The following is a 17,213-nucleotide window of genomic DNA, read 5'->3' as shown; positions in this document are numbered from 1 at the left end:
TGGTGTCTGCACCCCTGAAGCCTTAAGTGGACAGCTGCGGCCTAGAAGGCATTGAGCCCATACTCATTAGCAGTGGGGTGTCAGAGTGTTGGCAACTCTTAAAAATAGTGTGAGGAGCTTCTGCTGTGGTTTTAATGGGTTTACTCCCCTTTAATGAGTAGGGAACTCCGTTATGCTGGAAGTCCATTGTCAATTCAGCTCAGTTACACATCACCGGGCTCCAACTGTTGGAGCCACTCAATGCCCAATATTATGTCTGCCCCTGTAAATTCAAGCAGATACAGGTCTACCGGAAATGAATGGCCTTGGATTTGCTGCCCTACAGTTCTGCATTTCCCTTCACATTTGATCCCATATCCATTTGCTACATTGACAGCAAAAGGTGGGATTGGTTCAATTGCTAGCTCCAGCTTTTGGGTCAGTCCCGAGGTGATAAAGTTAAGAGAGCTGCTGCTATCAATGAGCACTGCCACTTCCCGACCCAGGATTCAGCCATTAACCCTCATAGTTTGTGGGGTTGGTTGACCCAAAAGGGCTTGTAGGGAGATGACATAGTACTCAGCCTCTGTATTAGTTACAAGTTGAGTGCGTTCTGCCTCAGATTCTTCTTCCTCGTCTACAACCTCGCCATCAGCTTGCAGGAGGTAGAGATGGGGAGCCTTGCACCGGTGTCCGCGGGCAAATTTCTCATCACAATTGTAGCAAGGTCCTTTTTCACGACGGGCTTGCATCTCAGTCCATGTTAGCTTCTTGTAGGGTACAGTCATAGTACCTGGGTTTTTAGGTGCAGGAACCTCCAGCTTATAATTAGGAGTGGGAAGGAGGGGTCCTTGATTTTGATCGATCTAGTTGGTCTGGGGTCGTAATGGGGGCCCAGTTGGAGGCCCATTGGGCCGGTTGACCTTCCTTAGTCGGTTAAGTCTCTCTTCTTGTATCTTAGCCAGCCCTATAGCAGCAATCAGGGTCGTGGGTTGTATTGACTTAACCTCAATCCTTATATCTTCTCGTAGCCCCCCCCCCCCCCCCTTGAAATAGCTGACCAGGGCTGTTTCCGTCTAGCCATGCACTTGGATAGCTAACCGTTCAAACTTGGTCTGCTAATCCTGTACACTCCCAGTTTGCTTCACTCGAGAGAGGGATCCATCGAAATTTTCATACCCAGATGTTCCACACCATTCGCTCTGTCCATCTTTGGTGTTAAGATATAAAGGTCGCATTTGTCATTTTTTCTTCCCATAGTTCCTTAAACATCTCCACCTTCACCACCTCCAGCATGCTTTAGAAAAAGACATATTGAATCCATTAGGACCTGGCACCCAATCCCCTTTTCTTGGAATATGAGCGAAAGCAGACCACCATTTAATCTTCTGATCTCCTATTAGCTTCCCGTTGCCCCATTACTCTTCTGCCCAGAGTTGAACAGTTTACGAATCTTCCTATTAAACACGCCCCCAACAGCTTCAGTTGGTCATTGAGTTTACTGACGTTCATCACTATCACCTTCTTTATCATCGACAAATCAGCTATATCCCCTTTTGATAAAATATACAGAACAAAATACATTGGATAATGACACCTAATTCAGGATTCAGGAATCAGGATACCAAGTACCGATGCTCATTTGAGTGGGATTTGATCCCTGTTTTTTATGAGCCATTGTTCATTGTTCTTTTTCCTCTTGATTTCTTCTTATCTTTGTTTTTTAGTTTCTATTCTCTATCGATAACAAAGGATTCATCATGTAACTATAGAAGAAGAATGAAGGCCATCAATCGACAAATCCTTGTGAAGAAAAGTAGAAGTTGAAAGGTTTCAGCAATAGAGAAGAAGAGAGGAGAAGAAAGAGAGTGGGATGTCAATCAGAATTGAAAATTAGTTCTGCCTGCCAACCCCTCTTTGTATATATGTTTGAATGAAAATAATGAGAGATTACAAAGGATTCATCATGTAACTATAGAAGAAGAATGAAGGCCATCAATCGACAAATCCTTGTGAAGAAAAGTAGAAGTTGAAAGGTTTCAGCAATAGAGAAGAAGAGAGGAGAAGAAAGAGAGTGGGATGTCAACCAGAATTGAAAATTAGTTCTGCCCGCCAACCCCTCTTTGTATATATGCTTGAATTAAAATAATGAGAGATTACAAGAATGGCCTTAGTAGGGCGGCCACTTAAGTAGCTGAACAGTCACAACTAAAAAACATAAACTAATGGGCCTAAAGCCCAATAACTTCCTAACTTAACAACTTAAAAATAAAAGATAAATAATTTAGGCCCGATAACTTGAAACTGGCCCAACTCAACACTCCCCCTCAAGTTGGGAGTAAATGTCACACATTCCCAAATTGCGTAGATCATGCTCCAGCTTGTTCCTTGCAACACCTTTTGTGAGAACATCAGCGATCCGAAGCAATGTATGGAAGACACACTTCCCCTGAAGTCACCCTTTCTCTTATGAAATGTCTATCCACTTCAATGTGCTTTGTCCTGTCATGCTGAACTGGGTTGTGGGCAATGTTAATTGCTACCTAATTGTCACAGTACAACATCATAGGTTCTTCTGCCTCAACACTAATCTCTCCTAACAAGGAGCGGATCCATAGAGTTCTGAAACTCCATGTGCCATGAGACTAGATTACCCCCAACAAGGGTGCAAACTCCTGAAGTAGATCTCCTATCATCAAGGCATCCTACCCAATCAGCATCTGTATAAGCCTCTAGCTTCAACTGTCCATGGTCAACAAATAATATGCCTCTGCCTGGGTGTCCCTTCAGATAAGCAAGAATTCTGTCAACAACCTCCCAATGCTGGACTCGTGGGGCATGCATGTATTGACTCACCACACTCATTGCATAGGAGATGTCCGATCTTGTCATACACAAATATAGCAATCGTCCCACAAGTCTCTGGTATCTCCCAATGTCCTTTACCAGTTCACCTTCTGATGCATTAATTATGTGATTATGATCAATAAGAGTACTAACAACCTTTGTTCCAAGCTTCCCTGTTTCTTGTAGAAGATCCAAAACATACTTCCTCTGAGAAAGAAAGATTCCATGTTTTGATCTTGCAACTTCAATGCCCAAGAAGTACCTCAGCTCCCCAAGATCCTTAATTTCAAATTCTATGTGTAGATTCTTCTTCAAACTGTCAATCTCACTTAGGTCATTTCCTGTGACAACAATATCATCCACATAAACAATCAGGGCTGACACCAAGGATCCCCTCCTCTTCACAAACAATGTATGGTCTAATTGAGTCTGAGTGTAGCCAAAAGCAATCAAGGCCTTCCTGAATCTGTCAAACCATGCTCTGGGAGACTGCTTTAAACCATAAAGTGACTTCTTTAGTCTGCATACCTTCCCCTTTTTAGCATAACTATAGAAACCAGCAAGAAGATCCATATACATTTCTTCTTGCAAATCTCCATTCAAAAAAGCATTTTTCACATCAAGTTGAAATAGGGGCCAAGAGTATGTGGCAGCAAGAGAGAGAAGGATCCGAACAGAAGTCATCTTTGCAATTGGTGCAAAGGTCTCTAAGCAATCAATGACATAGGTTTGTGTGTACCCTTTTGCAACCAGTCTGGCCTTATACCTTTCTATACTTCCATCTTCCTTGTATTTATCTGTGTAAACCCATCTGCATTCAACAGTCTCCTTGTCCTCTGGTAGATCCACAATTTCCCATGTTTGATTCTTAATTAAGGTTTCCATCTCTTCCTGCATAGCTATCTTCCACTCAGGTTTGGAGAGAACCTCACTAACACCCTTGGGTATAGACACAGAGTCAAGAGAAGAAAGGAAAGCATGATAGGAAGGAGAAAGTCCACTGTAGGATAGGTACTGTGAAATACAATGAGCAGTACACTTTCTCTTCCCTTTTTTGAGAAATAGGAAGGTCTAGGTCATCTGTAATGGGATTAGTAGAACCAATAGGAATTGAAACATTAGAGGGATCAAGAGGAATACCTAAATCCGCGTTAGCTGAATTTGGAGTTTCCAAGGAACCGATAAGAAGTGATGTGAGATCTTTTGTAGTGGAACCAACCACCTTGTGAAGTCGCTATTGTGAGTAGCACTGAGAAGCAGGACACAAGGGAAGTGGTAAGGTAGGTAACATAGGAGGGTCAGACACAGGAGTGGACACAAGAACTAGAACTGAAAGAGGAAGTGACTGCCCACTCACTTTCCCAAAACACTCCCCTTGAGAAGGATCCTTCAAGAAAAGGGATGTGGACTCAAAAAATGTGACATCCATAGTAACATATCGACTCCTAGAGATTGGATCATAGTAGCAGTACCCTTTCTGATTTTCTGCATACCTAAGGAAAACACACTTCTTTGCCTTTGGATCGAGTTTCGAGCGGTGAGGACCAAGAACATGTGCAAAGCAAGCACACCCAAACACCCTGAGAGGAATGTGGAACATCTCCCCCTAAGGAAAACACACTTCTTTGACTTTGGATCGAGTTTCGAGTGGTGAGGACCAAGAACATGTGCAAAGCAAGCACACCCAAACACCCTGAGAGGAATGTGGAACATCTCCCCCTCAGGAAAAAAGAGGCTGAATGAGGTGCTGAATCCAAGTATACGAGAGGGAACCCTATTAATCAGGAAGACTACAGTGAGAACTACATCACCCCAAAACCGAACTGGAATAGTGGATGTGATCATCGTGCTTCTTGCAATCTCAACAATGTGACTGTTCTTCCTCTCTGCAACACCATTCTGTTGTGGACTGTAGGAACAACTGCTCTGATGGATAACTCCATTCTCTAACAGATACGAGGCAAGGTTCTTTTCAAAATTTCCCTGGCATTGTCTGATCTAAACACCTTCACTCGTACCTTAAACTGTGTTACCACCATCTGATGAAATTGCCGAACCAAGGATGGTACCTCATCAAGAGATCTCTTTAAGTAAATCCAAGAATATCGAGAAAAATCATCCACAAATAGATGTAAACCAGTCCTAAAAAATAGGTGTAAACTTGAAAAATTAGAGAGAAAAAGGAGGAAGAAAAGTAAGAGTAGCAGTACAAGAGAAGAAGATGGAGAAAAGAGGAGGAAGAAGAAGAAAGGTTCGAATAATCCTTCCCTTTCTTCTCTAATCCCTTTTACTAAAAAATAATGTTAAAATAATTACAAGTATGCCCTTAAGTGGGCGGCTAGATAGGCAATAACATAAAGAGATCAAACAAAAAGAAATAACAGGCCCATTAAGAGAGGCCCATTAGCTAACAGGAAAATAGAAAAAATATTACAAGAGAAGATACTAGGACCCATTCGGCCCAGTCTCTTTACACTCCCCCTCAAGCTGAGCATAGATGTCAATCATGCCCAGCTTGCTTATATAGTGTGTCATTTTCCCTCTCGGAACTCTCTTGGTCAAGATATTAGCCAATTGTTTGTCTGATGTGATGAATGGCAAACAAACTTCTCCTGAGGAAACTCTTTCCCTTATAAAATGTCTATCAACCTCAATGTGCTTAGTTCTGTCATGTTGAACAGGATTATGTGCAATATTGATAGCTGCTTGGTTGTCACAGTAGAGAATCATTGGCTTCTCATAGTCAACCCCCAATTCTTCTAAAAGGGATCGTAGCCACAATAATTTTGACACACCATGTGCCATTGCCTTGTATTCTGCTTTAACTGAGGATCTAGCAACTATAGATTGTTTCTTACTCCTCCATGACACAATGTTCCCAACGTCCAGAGCATAATAACCTGAGGTGGATCTCCTATCATCAATACATCCTGCCCAATCAGCATCAGTGAAAGCTTCCAGCTTCATGTGTCCATGTTTGGCAAATAGAATACCTTTCTCTGGAGTACCTTTCAAGTAACACAAAACCCTTTCTACAGTAGCTAAATGAGTATCTTTTGGAGAATGCATAAATTGACTAATAACACTTACTGCATAGGAAATGTTTGACCGAGTCATGCAAAGATATAACAACTTCCCAAGCAGTCTTTGAAACACCCCCTTACCAGATAAAAGGTCACCATCTGTAGCAGAAAGCTTATGATTGGGATCAATAGGAGTGGAGATTGGTTTAACTCCAAGTTTACTACTCTCAGCAAGGAGGTCAAGGACATATTTACGCTGAGAAATGAAGATACCATCCTTAGATCTAGCAACTTCAATGCCCAAAAAATACCGAAGATCTCCCAAATCCTTGATCTCAAATTCAGAGTTAAGAAATCTTTTGAGTTTACTGATCTCTTGAGTGTCATTACCCGTGACCACAATATCATCAACATAAACTATTAAAAAGGTCACCAGAGAGCCATTTCTCTTTAAGAACAAGGTATGATCAAATTGAGTTTGTGTGTAACCAAAGGAGACAAGAGCAGCCCTGAACCTCTCAAACCAAGCCTGAGGAGACTGTTTGAGACCATAAATAGATTTATGCAATTTACACACCTTGCCTTGCATTTCCTTCCCATACACCTCTAGAGGCAAAGACATATAGACCTCTTCATGTAGGTCTCCATTCAAGAAGGCATTTTTAACATCAAATTGGTGTAGGGGCCAATCAAAAGTAGCGGCTAGAGATAACAAAACCCAGACTGAGGTCATCTTAGCCACAGGAGCAAATGACTCAAGATAGTCAATACCATACATATTAGTATAGCCTTTAGCAACCTGCCTAGCCTTAAACCTCTCAGTAGATCCATCAGAGTGATATTTAATGGTAAACACCCATTTACAACCCACTGGTTCCTTTCCTTCAGGCAAGTCAATAATATCCCAGGTATGATTCTTATGCAAAGCATCTAATTCAGCCATCATAGCATCCCTCCATTCAGGTTTAGATAAGCCTTCCGGTACGGACCTGAGTATCACATGGGAAGAAACAAAAGCAAGAAAAGAGTAGTAGGAAGGAGAGAGAAGGATGTAAGACAGGTGTTTGGAGATACAATGGGTTGTACACTTCCGCTTGCCCTTGTGGAGAGCAATAGGAAGGTCAAGGTCTGGGAAAGATGTAGATGGGTCAGAGGAAGGCTGACTTGTTACCTCAGTAATGATGGGAGGAGCAAGAGGCTCTTCTGTAGGAGTGGAAACAACTTGCCCATGTTTGAATCTGTGCCTTTGGTACCACCTTTGGAGAACAGGATGAGGAGGAATTATAGGAGAATAAGGTGGAGGAGGAGGAGGAACAGGAATATTGGAGGTAGGTCTAGTGGGAGAAGTGGACACTTCATGAGAGGACTCAAGAGGAATGGGAAGAGGAACAGTTGGAGACATATCAAAGGGCTCTTCAAATTTCTCCCCCTTGGGAGAAATACTAAAGAAAGGAGTCAACTCAGCAAATGTGACATCCCGAGATACAAAGCGGGTGCCACTAACTGGATCAAAACAGCAATATCCCTTCTGTGTGGAGGCATATCCCAGAAAAACACATTTACGAGCCTTAGGTTCAAATTTGTGCCTTTGATGGCTGTGAACATGCACATAGCAAGTGCACCCAAAAACACGGAGAGGAAGAGAAAAAAGATCATCATCCGGGAAGAGAAGGCTAGAGGGGGTTTTGAAGTTAAGAACTCAGGAGGGCATACGGTTGATCAAAAAGGTAGCAGTAAGAACAACATCTCCCCAAAATTTTATAGGAACATGGGATGCAAATAGGAGGGATCTGGCAACTTCAACCACATGCTGGTTCTTCCTTTCTGCCACTCCGTTCTGTTGTGGAGTGTAGGAACAAGAACTTTGATGAATAACCCCAAAAGTTTCAAGATAAGTGGAGAGGGTTTTCTCAAAATACTCCTTAGCATTATCAGAATGGAATATTTTGATCCGAGTGTTAAACTGGGTGAAGATGAGTTCATGAAATTTTTGCACAATAGCTGGTACTTCATCCCTGGATTTCATGAGATAAATCCAAGTGTAACGAGAGTAGTCATCAATAAAAAGGATAAAGTACCTGTAACTCCCCATAGTTGGCAAATGATATGGCCCCAACACATCAGAGTGAACAATATGAAAAGGAGAAAGAGATCTTTTATTGCTTACTGAATAAGAATGTCTACAATGCTTTGCCAGTTCACATGACTCACAATGAAGACTCGGTAAAGACACTCCCTTAAACATATCTGGAAACAAATGACTCAAAGCAGAAAAAGACAAATGACCAAACCGAAAGTGACATAACAAGACTTTGTCAAAAAACTCTGACAAGATTGACTCTAAGGCAACTCCATGAGGTGGTCCAAAAGCTCTATCTGGTGTGTCCAGCAAGTATATTCCGTTCGCCTTATGGCCACTCCCAATCATCCTCTGAGATTGCAGGTCCTGAAAAACACAATGAGTGGGAAAAAAAGGTTATGCTACAATTCATGGATTTAGTTAAGATGCTAACAGATAAAAGGTTTGTATTAAGTTTAGGGACATGAAGGACAGAGGATAAATAAAGGGTGTTAGAGGTCTTTATATCCCCTTTACCAGAAATGGGAGCAAGAGACCAATCAACAAGGGATATTTTCTCTTTACCAGAGAGAAGGTGGTATGAGCAGAAGAGATTAGACAGGCTGGTCATATGGTCTGATGCACCGGAATCAATAATCCAAGAGATTTTATGATTACCTGAAACTGAAGCATGATTTGCAGAAGTACGAATACCTGAGTGAGCAAATGCAGATGATGATGATGTATTGCTAGAAGAGTGAGATGAAGAAACAATAGCTTCCAAGTGATTTAACAACCTCCCATACTTTTCAAAATCCGCTTTCATTGTTATTAACTGCTCAATGGTTGATTTTTCTTCACTCTCCTTATTTCCTCCTTCAGGTACTGTAGCAACATTTGCTGTCTTAGGCTTTCCTACCTGACTGCCCTTCTTAGAACTGTTGTTATTCTTAAACCTATCAGGAAGAAGTTCAGGATGAAGCTTCTAGCAAGTGTCCTTTGTATGCCTTGGTTTCTTGCAATATTCACATATCTACTCCTTTTTCTCAATAGGACCCTTTGGCTTTATTCCGGCATTGCAAAGTATTCTGTTGGTGGACTCTATAACTGAACCTGTCACCTACTCTCCTCACTACTTACCATAGTGTATGCCTAGGAAAGATTAACCTCATCTTTGGCCAGGATATTTTTCCTAATGATGTCAAACTCAGGGTTGAGTCCAGTAAGAAATTCAAACACCCTATTTCTCTCCACCAACTTCCTATACATTTCAGCATCATTCTTACTCTCCCATATAACTGTCTCCATAACATCAATTTCTTGCCATAGGGATTTCAGTATAGAATGGTAGATTGCTACACTCTTCTCTCCCTGTCTTTGGTTCTTCACGTCACTTTTCAACTTGTAGACTCTGGCTACAGTATAGAATAGTAGATTAGGTCTCAGTAACACTGTCCCATATCTCCTTAGCCGAAGACATCCAGAGATAATGCTGACTTATATGAGGTTGCATAGAGTTGACCAACCATCCAATGACTGTTTAGTTCTCCTGCATCCATTTCTCAAATTCAGGGTCTATCTCTTCGGGTTTCACTTTACTACCTGTGAGATACCCGAGTTTTCCTCTACTACAGACATAAATTCTTATAGACTGTGCCCAAGCAAGATAATTTGTCCCATCTAGCTTGATTGTGGTCACACTAGTCTAAATGGAATCTACCGAGCCAAGGCTGGAAATCGGCACTTGCTTGAACTCACTTCCGTATGGCTCCATTAATCAAACGAAAATCAAAGAACCAGAAATTTGGTCTATATAAACTTACTTGAAGTCAAACCAGAACCCAAATGCTTGAACTCACTTCCCAATCTCTTCCAAACCTGAACTGCCCTCTTTTAGGAGTCAAAAGACACCTCCCAAGCACAGAACGCCACACCCAAAGCTTCACCTTTACCTGTACCTTCGAAAATCTCTAGTCGGCTAGGGTTTTGGGCAGCAACAGAACAACACCACTTCTTGGCAATATCCAGCCAGATTTAAACTCTCCAAACCCTCTACCAACTAGGCCAGAGATCCTCTGAGCTATAGAGAACCTATCTCTCCATACACTCTCTTAATCTAAGGGTGTATGGGGAAAGAGGAAGAAGAAAACAAGGAAGAAAGAAACTTGCTCTGATACCAAGATGTAAACCAGTCATCAAAAATAGGTATAAACTTGAAAAGTTAAGAGAGAAAAAGGAGGAAGAAAAGTAAGAGCAGCAGTACAAGAGAAGAAGATGGAGAAAAGAGGAGGAAGAAGAAGAGAGGTTTGAATAATCCTTCCCTTTCTTCTCTAATCCCTTTTACTAAAAATTAATGTTAAAATAATTACAAGTATGCCCTTAAGTGGGCGGCCAGCTAGGCAGTAACATAAAGAGATCAAACAAAAAGAAATAACAGGCCCATTAAGAGAGGTATATTAGCTAACAGGAAAATAGAAAAAATATTACAAGAGAAGATACTAGGACCCATTCGGCCCAGTCTCTTTACACAAATAAAAGAAAATATCGATAACCACCCATAGAAGGAACATGGTATGGTCTCCCACACATCAGAATGAATAACATCAAAAGCAGATGAACATCTTTTATTACTAGCTTTATGGGAATGTCTACAATGTTTTCCAAGCTGACAACCTTCACACTCTAGACTAGACAAATTAATAGATTCAAAAAGCTTTGGAAATAAGGAACGTAAAGAAGAAAAGGACAAATGACCCAAACGATTATGCCAAAGCATAATCTGACTCACAGACCCTGACTCACTATCCCTGCTGACATGATGACCCTGATCATGAGGAAGCACATCTAGGAGGTAGATCCCATTCACTTCACGGCCACTCCCAATTGTCCTCTTTGAATTCAAGTCCTGCAAAACACAATGACCAGAAGAAAAAATTACTAAGCTATTTAGATTCTTAGTCAAACTACTAACAAATAACAAATTAGTACTCAATTCAGGAACATGAAGGACAGAGGGTAGGGAAATGGAATCAGTAATCTTGACAAACCCCTTCCCAGCAATGGGAACATGAGATCCATCGGTTGTGGAGACTCTGTCTCTGCTAGAACAGAGTTGGTAAGAAGAAAAAATAGTGGAACTATGGGTCATGTGCTCTAAGGCTTCAGAATCTATAATCCAAGGAGGTCCCTCTTTACCTGTAGTAGAATCATAGTTTGCAGTGGCATGTCAACTACCTGTGTGAGCAAAGGAAGTAGAGTGTGTTGCACCAGAACCACCTGTACCCAGCTATCCATATGTTGCTGAATTAGGGCTGACTGTATCTCGCTGATTCAGGAACTATCAATATCTCTCAAGTTCAGCCCTCACTGCAGCAGCTGCAATAAACTCCAGAGTAGTTGTAGTAGGAGGGCTAGGTATGTCGCCAGTGACTACCATGTGTGCATTTCCCTTCTTGTTTTTGATTTTATTCGGCACAAGATGAGGATGAAGCTTCCAACATGTATCTCTTGTGTATTTAGGCTTCTTATAGTAATCACAAATAAAATCCTTCTTATCTTCCTTCCTGATTTCACTACCATTCCGGTCTCCACTCTGTTTGGGTTTCACAGTACTGACCATGGTTGATTGTTCAAAACCAGAATTCTTCATCATCACATTTCTCCTACTCTCTTCCCCTTGATACAAAGGCACATGCCTGAGAGAGAGTAACACTGTCCCTAGAAAGGATATGCTGCCTTGCAATATCATATTCGGGATTAAGTCCAGCAAGAAATTCAAAAACCCTATACTTCTCTAGGAGCTTCTGGTAGGCAGCTGCATCCTTAGTGGTTTCCCAAACAATTGCCTCCAGATGGTCAATCTCCTGCCACAGAGTTTTAAGGGATGAAAAATAAACAGCAATAGGTCTATCTCCCTGCCTGGTAGCAATAATCTGATTCCTTAACTGATAGGTCCTAGGAACATTTTCACTATGTGAGTAGGTTTCCTTAGCTGTATTTGCCCACAAAAAAAATTTACTTATATGGGGCAGCATTGAATTACACAGCCAACTCATTACCATATAGTTTTCTTGTACCCACTAGGAATTGTTAGTCTCGGGTTTCACTTCCTCACTAGTGATATACCTCAACTTCTCACGAGCACCAATGGCCATCTTTGCAGATTGTGACCATTCTAAGTAATTTGAACCATCCAACTTAACTTTAGTAATGGTCCCAGCCTCGAAAAGGTCTCCGACACCTCTTCCTATTGGTCCCATTTCACCCTCGAGTTTGTTTTCAACTCCGTTACCCTCCATAATTCTCAAAAAAGGGTTAGAAAGTTACTTCAAGATAATAGAATATGAAATAAATCCCTTCAGGTATCACAGACTCCCTTCTGGTACCCCAGATGATCCTCACACAAAAGATTCATTTTCTGTGGGACGAGAAAAAAGAGAGAAGAGGCTGCCGCTCTCTCCAGAAACCTCCAAAAAAGGTAGGACCTGAACTGCCCTCTTCAGAAAACTCCAAGGAACCCTAAAAAATTAGGGCACCACTTCCTAGGTCAAAATTGAAGAGTCCTATAAAAACAGGACTCTCCCCCTTTCTTCAGTTTTTCCTGAATTTAATGGGAAACCCTAGACCAGCTACAGGGCAAAACAGATCCACCAAAAACTCCACAAACTGGGTTTACCTGAGATCTTCGATTAGCCTCTCAAATCACCATGCAGTTGGCCGATCTAGGGCTGCATGATAGAGCAGCCCAAGGAACCTTCGGCCTGCTCTGATACCAAGTAGAAGTTGCTGATAGCAGTTTTAGATGAATCCTTGTGAAGAAAAGTAGAAGTTGAAAGGTTTCAGCAGCAGAGAAGAAGAGAGGAGAATAACGAGAGTGGGATGTCAACCAGAATTGAAAATTAGTTCTGGCCGCCAACCCCTCTTTGTATTATATACTTGAATTAAAATAATGAGAGATTACAAGAATGCCCTTAGTAGGGCGGCTACTTAAGTAGCTGAACAGTCACAACTAAAAAACATAAACTAATGGGCTTATAGCCCAATAACTTCCTAACTTAACAACTTAAAAATAAAAGATAAATAATTTAGGCCCAATAACTTGAAACCGGACCAACTCAACAATGTAAATATAGAAGAAGAATGAAGGCCATCAATCGACAAATTGAAGAGAGTATCTAACAATCTATGTTACATAGGCATGGTAAGGACAAAACACTGAGTGTGTGTGTGTTAACTGTGCATTTCTTAAAGCATGAGCCTCACATTGTGCTTTATTTCACATGCAACAACTTGCTTTATTGTCTAAGTTATATGTCTTGGTCTTTGGATCATTGTAATCACACTTCTACCTTCACCTTTCAGGCATGGTATCGGAGAGGTACAGCAAATGCTTCTTTGCAAAATTTTGAAGATGCAATAAGTGACATGACTGTGGCCATGAACATGGAAGTTTCTTTGGGTGGAAAGAACCAGATAAAAGACAAACTTAAGATAATTTTAGATCAGCGTAAAAGGACGATGAGGGAAAGCAGTTCAACTAATTTACACAATGATAAGAATTTGGGGTCTTGTAGTAACACAGTATCTACTGGTAAGTGTTTAATCTTACTAGAAGTTTGTTTTGTCCTTGTTTATTTCAACAAATTATGTTATCTTGTTTTCAGTTAGGTACTCTTGTTTATTCGTTGTCATTCATCTGTTGACAAACTTTCAAGTCAGCTATAACTGTTAAACAAGATCTTTGCAATCTCACCCAAGGTTTAAAATGCTAGTGTCAGTGGAAATGTCGGTTGGCCAAATATAGGAAACATGTCGGAAATGTTGGAAATATCATATGGAAATATTGTAAAATCATAGGTCAGTGAGAGATATCTCTTATCTCTCCTTAATAAAAAAAATCTCTTATCTCTCCCCCCAGAAATTCCCTTTGAATTTCTATATATCGTGCACTCCTTTCTTCTTTCATTAATAAAATTATGCTGTTATTTGATCAAAAAACTATTGCAAAAATCATAGACATGGTGAAAACATTGTAAAAATGTAAAAATATAGAATGATGTTTTATGAAATGATAAAAGAAGCATGTACACACCTTTTTAAATTATTATCTTGTTCCAAATCATTAAATAAAGCCAAGAAACTAAGGTTATAGACAAACTAATACATTGTGAAGTTGTCCTATAAACCCTTTTTTATCAGTAAACAGAGTAAACTTCATTAGGTATGAAGAAAGAAATTACATCATAGAATTTAGAACAAATTTAGAAACAAGAAAAACCATTTATCCATGGGAACAACTTAACCCAAATCTGCCCCAAAAAATTGATCCCTATACACCCCTTGTTTTGCCCATCTGCCATTCCATTTGCCGTTAACCCAGTCAAAGCTTGCCTCAAGGTCCTTTGCTAAAGTCTTGATTTCTCTGATTAAATGTCTGAACTTCCACCCACCTGGGCTGCTGTCATCCATCCAAGAAATTACTAATTTGGAGTCACCTTCTATTTCCAGATTCTTAAATCCCCACTGCTTTTCTACTTTCAAACCTTTGATGTAAGGCTGTTATTTCTTCGCTAAAAGAATCCCCTACTCCAATCGGCCCTAAGAACAAGGTTACCACTTTTCCTGCATCATCCCTGAAAAACCCCTCCAATTCCTGACAGTCCTGGATTTCCTATAGAGCTTCCATCAAAGTTAAACTTTAATCTGTTAGGCTGAGGAGGCTTCCAGTTCATTACTACTTTGTCTTTCACAGAAGCTGAATTTGCTACTTAAAACAAGCTCTAGTAATATAAGTCACTATCACCAAATGGAAATCTTCCCAGGTTTTTACCCAATTTGCCGTTTTGATCTTAATGCCTTATACAATGTCTTCTAAACTCTTGGACTTTTTTTTGATAAATAACTCCTGGACTTTTCTTTGAACAATCTTTCATTCTTTCTTCCCATAGTGTCCAAATAGTTGCTGCCCTGGCTGTCTTCCACAGTAATCTTCCTCTCTTTTTTGCTTGTCTAAAGAAACTTGGGCTGAACAACATAGTGAAATCTTGTGGGGTCCCACCTGTAAACAAAGAGAGAAGAAATGCATGTCGAAACACAATTTGCAAAGGGACAAAAAATAAGTAAATGAGGAATTGTGTCACCATTTGCCTTGCATAAGATACACATATGAGGAGACAGGCACTTGTTTGGCATTTTTCTTTGAAGCACATCCCAGGTATTTATCTTTTCAAGGAAAGCTTCCCAACAGAAGGCTTGAATTTTTGGAGGAATAGGCTTGCTCCAAATATCTTTCGCTGGGAAAAATTCTTCCTCCTCCCCTAAGTCTAAGAGAACTAGGGAGTCAATAAAAGAAGCACATGAAAACAAACCAGATGGTGAAGGTTTCTAGATTCTGTTATCATCCACCCTTGAATCCAAGAAGACTGACCCTAACTTTTTTAGCAATTCTATCACAACCTACATTCTCTACCCCTTAAACCCCTTCTAAAGCCGAAATCCCAATTTAAACCTGAAGTTGAAAAGCTCCAAAAGAAAGCAATGGGTTTCTTTTGAAGACTAGAAAGTGAATAGAGCAAAGGGAATTGATTTTAAGGTTGTATGACTTAACCAGACATCTTCCCAAAAAAGGACTTTAAGAAAATTTTGTGAAATTTAAGAAAATTGGCAATACCTCGTGAATGGCTTTCCAAGGTGAAGAAGCTGAAGCGTGAGGCGAGACCTTTGCATCCCATCCATTGCTCAAAGAACCATGAATGCTTACTACGACTTTCTGGCTTTGTGCCACAAACTCTTCTCTTGAGGCAATCACCACAACCATTTCCCAAGTAAAGCAGTGTTCCTAAGTTTTAAGTTTCCTAAGCCTAATCCCCTTGTCTCTTTGGTCTACCCACCATCTCCTTCATCAAATGGTCTTTCCTTTCCTCCCCGGTCTTACCCAAAGGAAATCTCTCATGATTTTCTCTAACTTCCTTGCTACTTTGGTTGGGATACAAAAGATGGTGAGGAAATAGGTTGGAAGGTTTGCCAGTGTCAATTTAATGAAAGTAATCCTCCCCCCTAATGAAATATAATTTCTCTTTCAAACTGCAAGCTTCTTTACAAACTTCCTCAAGACAGGATTCCAAAAAATTTCAAATTTTGGGTTTCCACCTAGGGGTAATCCTAAATAAACTAAAGGCCAAGAGTCTAATTGACAACCCAAGCATTCAGCTAATGCTTCTAACTCCTCCTCTTGGAAGTTTACCCCAGCCAAAAAACTCTTCCTTAAGTTTATTCTCAAGTTGGAGCAACACTCAAAACCAGAAATGACCTCTTTAAATTTCTCCACCAAATCTCAATTCCTTCCTCACAGAAAATGATAATATCATCCACATAAAGTAAGTGTATCACGATCACTTCTTGCCTTCACACTCTTCAACCCCTTAGGAGATTACTTTCATCTGCCTTTTGAGATCATTCTACTTAGCACATCAGTCACCATAGTGAACAACATAGGAGAGAGGGGATCCCCTTGCCTTAAACCTCTCTTTTCTGGAAAGAAATCTCTTGAAACTCTATTAATCAGGATAGAATAGTGACAAGAACTGATGCATCCTCTGATCCATTTCCGCCACCTAACTCCAAAGCCCATTTTCTCCAAAATCTCCGAAAGAAAATCCCAGTTTAAAAAATCATAAGCCTTTCCCAAATCTAGTTTGCAGATTATACCTTTTTCCCTTCTTTCCCTCTTTTTCCTCTACACATTCATTTGCAATCAGAATTTGGTCTATTATTCGTCTCCCCTGGACAAAATCTCCATGATTTTTTTAAATCACAAGTGGCAACACCTTGCTCAGTCTCCTAGAGAGGACCTTTGCTAGGATTTTATAAAGGCTTCCCACCAAACTTTTGGTTTATAATCCTTTGGATGTAAAGCTTCTTTCTTCTTAGGAATTATTGCAATAAATGTGGCATTAGCACCCGGATTTACTTCACCTTTAACCCAAAATTCATTGAAGACGTCCAATAAATCATCTTTGATTATCTCCTAGCATTTTTGGTAGAAAGCCATAGTGAAACCATCTAGTCCTGGTGCTTTTGAATTATGCATTAAGAACATTGCTTCTTTTATCTCCTCCAAGGTGAACCTTTGGGATAGAGACAATCTGACCCAACCCAGCTTAGGAAAAATATCTCTTTAGTTCTCATTTTTTTTATCAATAACAACAGCTTCATTAATTTTAAAAGAGAAGAGGGATTATGGATACAAGAGGGGAGATAAAATATCTTAGCTCCCCATTAACAAAATACAAAGAGAAAAAAAAATT

General features: G+C 40.3%; 1 protein-coding gene across 6 annotated transcripts in view; it reads left to right on the top strand.

The window, feature by feature from the left end:
- TPR9 (Tetratricopeptide repeat (TPR)-like superfamily protein) overlaps positions 1-17,213 on the top strand; it is an 88,472-nt gene that overhangs the window by 21,214 nt on the left and 50,045 nt on the right. For all 6 annotated transcript variants that reach the window (XM_019200399.2, XM_088888631.1, XM_010280598.2 and 3 more), the window contains one exon: positions 13,270-13,498. In XM_019200399.2, coding sequence (XP_019055944.1) covers positions 13,270-13,498 — 229 coding nt within the window. The remainder of the gene's footprint in view (positions 1-13,269; positions 13,499-17,213) is intronic.

Source organism: Nelumbo nucifera, chromosome 5, assembly GCF_055504915.1.
Source record: "Nelumbo nucifera cultivar China Antique chromosome 5, China Antique-T2T, whole genome shotgun sequence".
Classification (NCBI taxonomy): Eukaryota; Viridiplantae; Streptophyta; class Magnoliopsida; order Proteales; family Nelumbonaceae; genus Nelumbo; species Nelumbo nucifera.
This window is presented reverse-complemented; position numbering and strand designations above follow the sequence as displayed.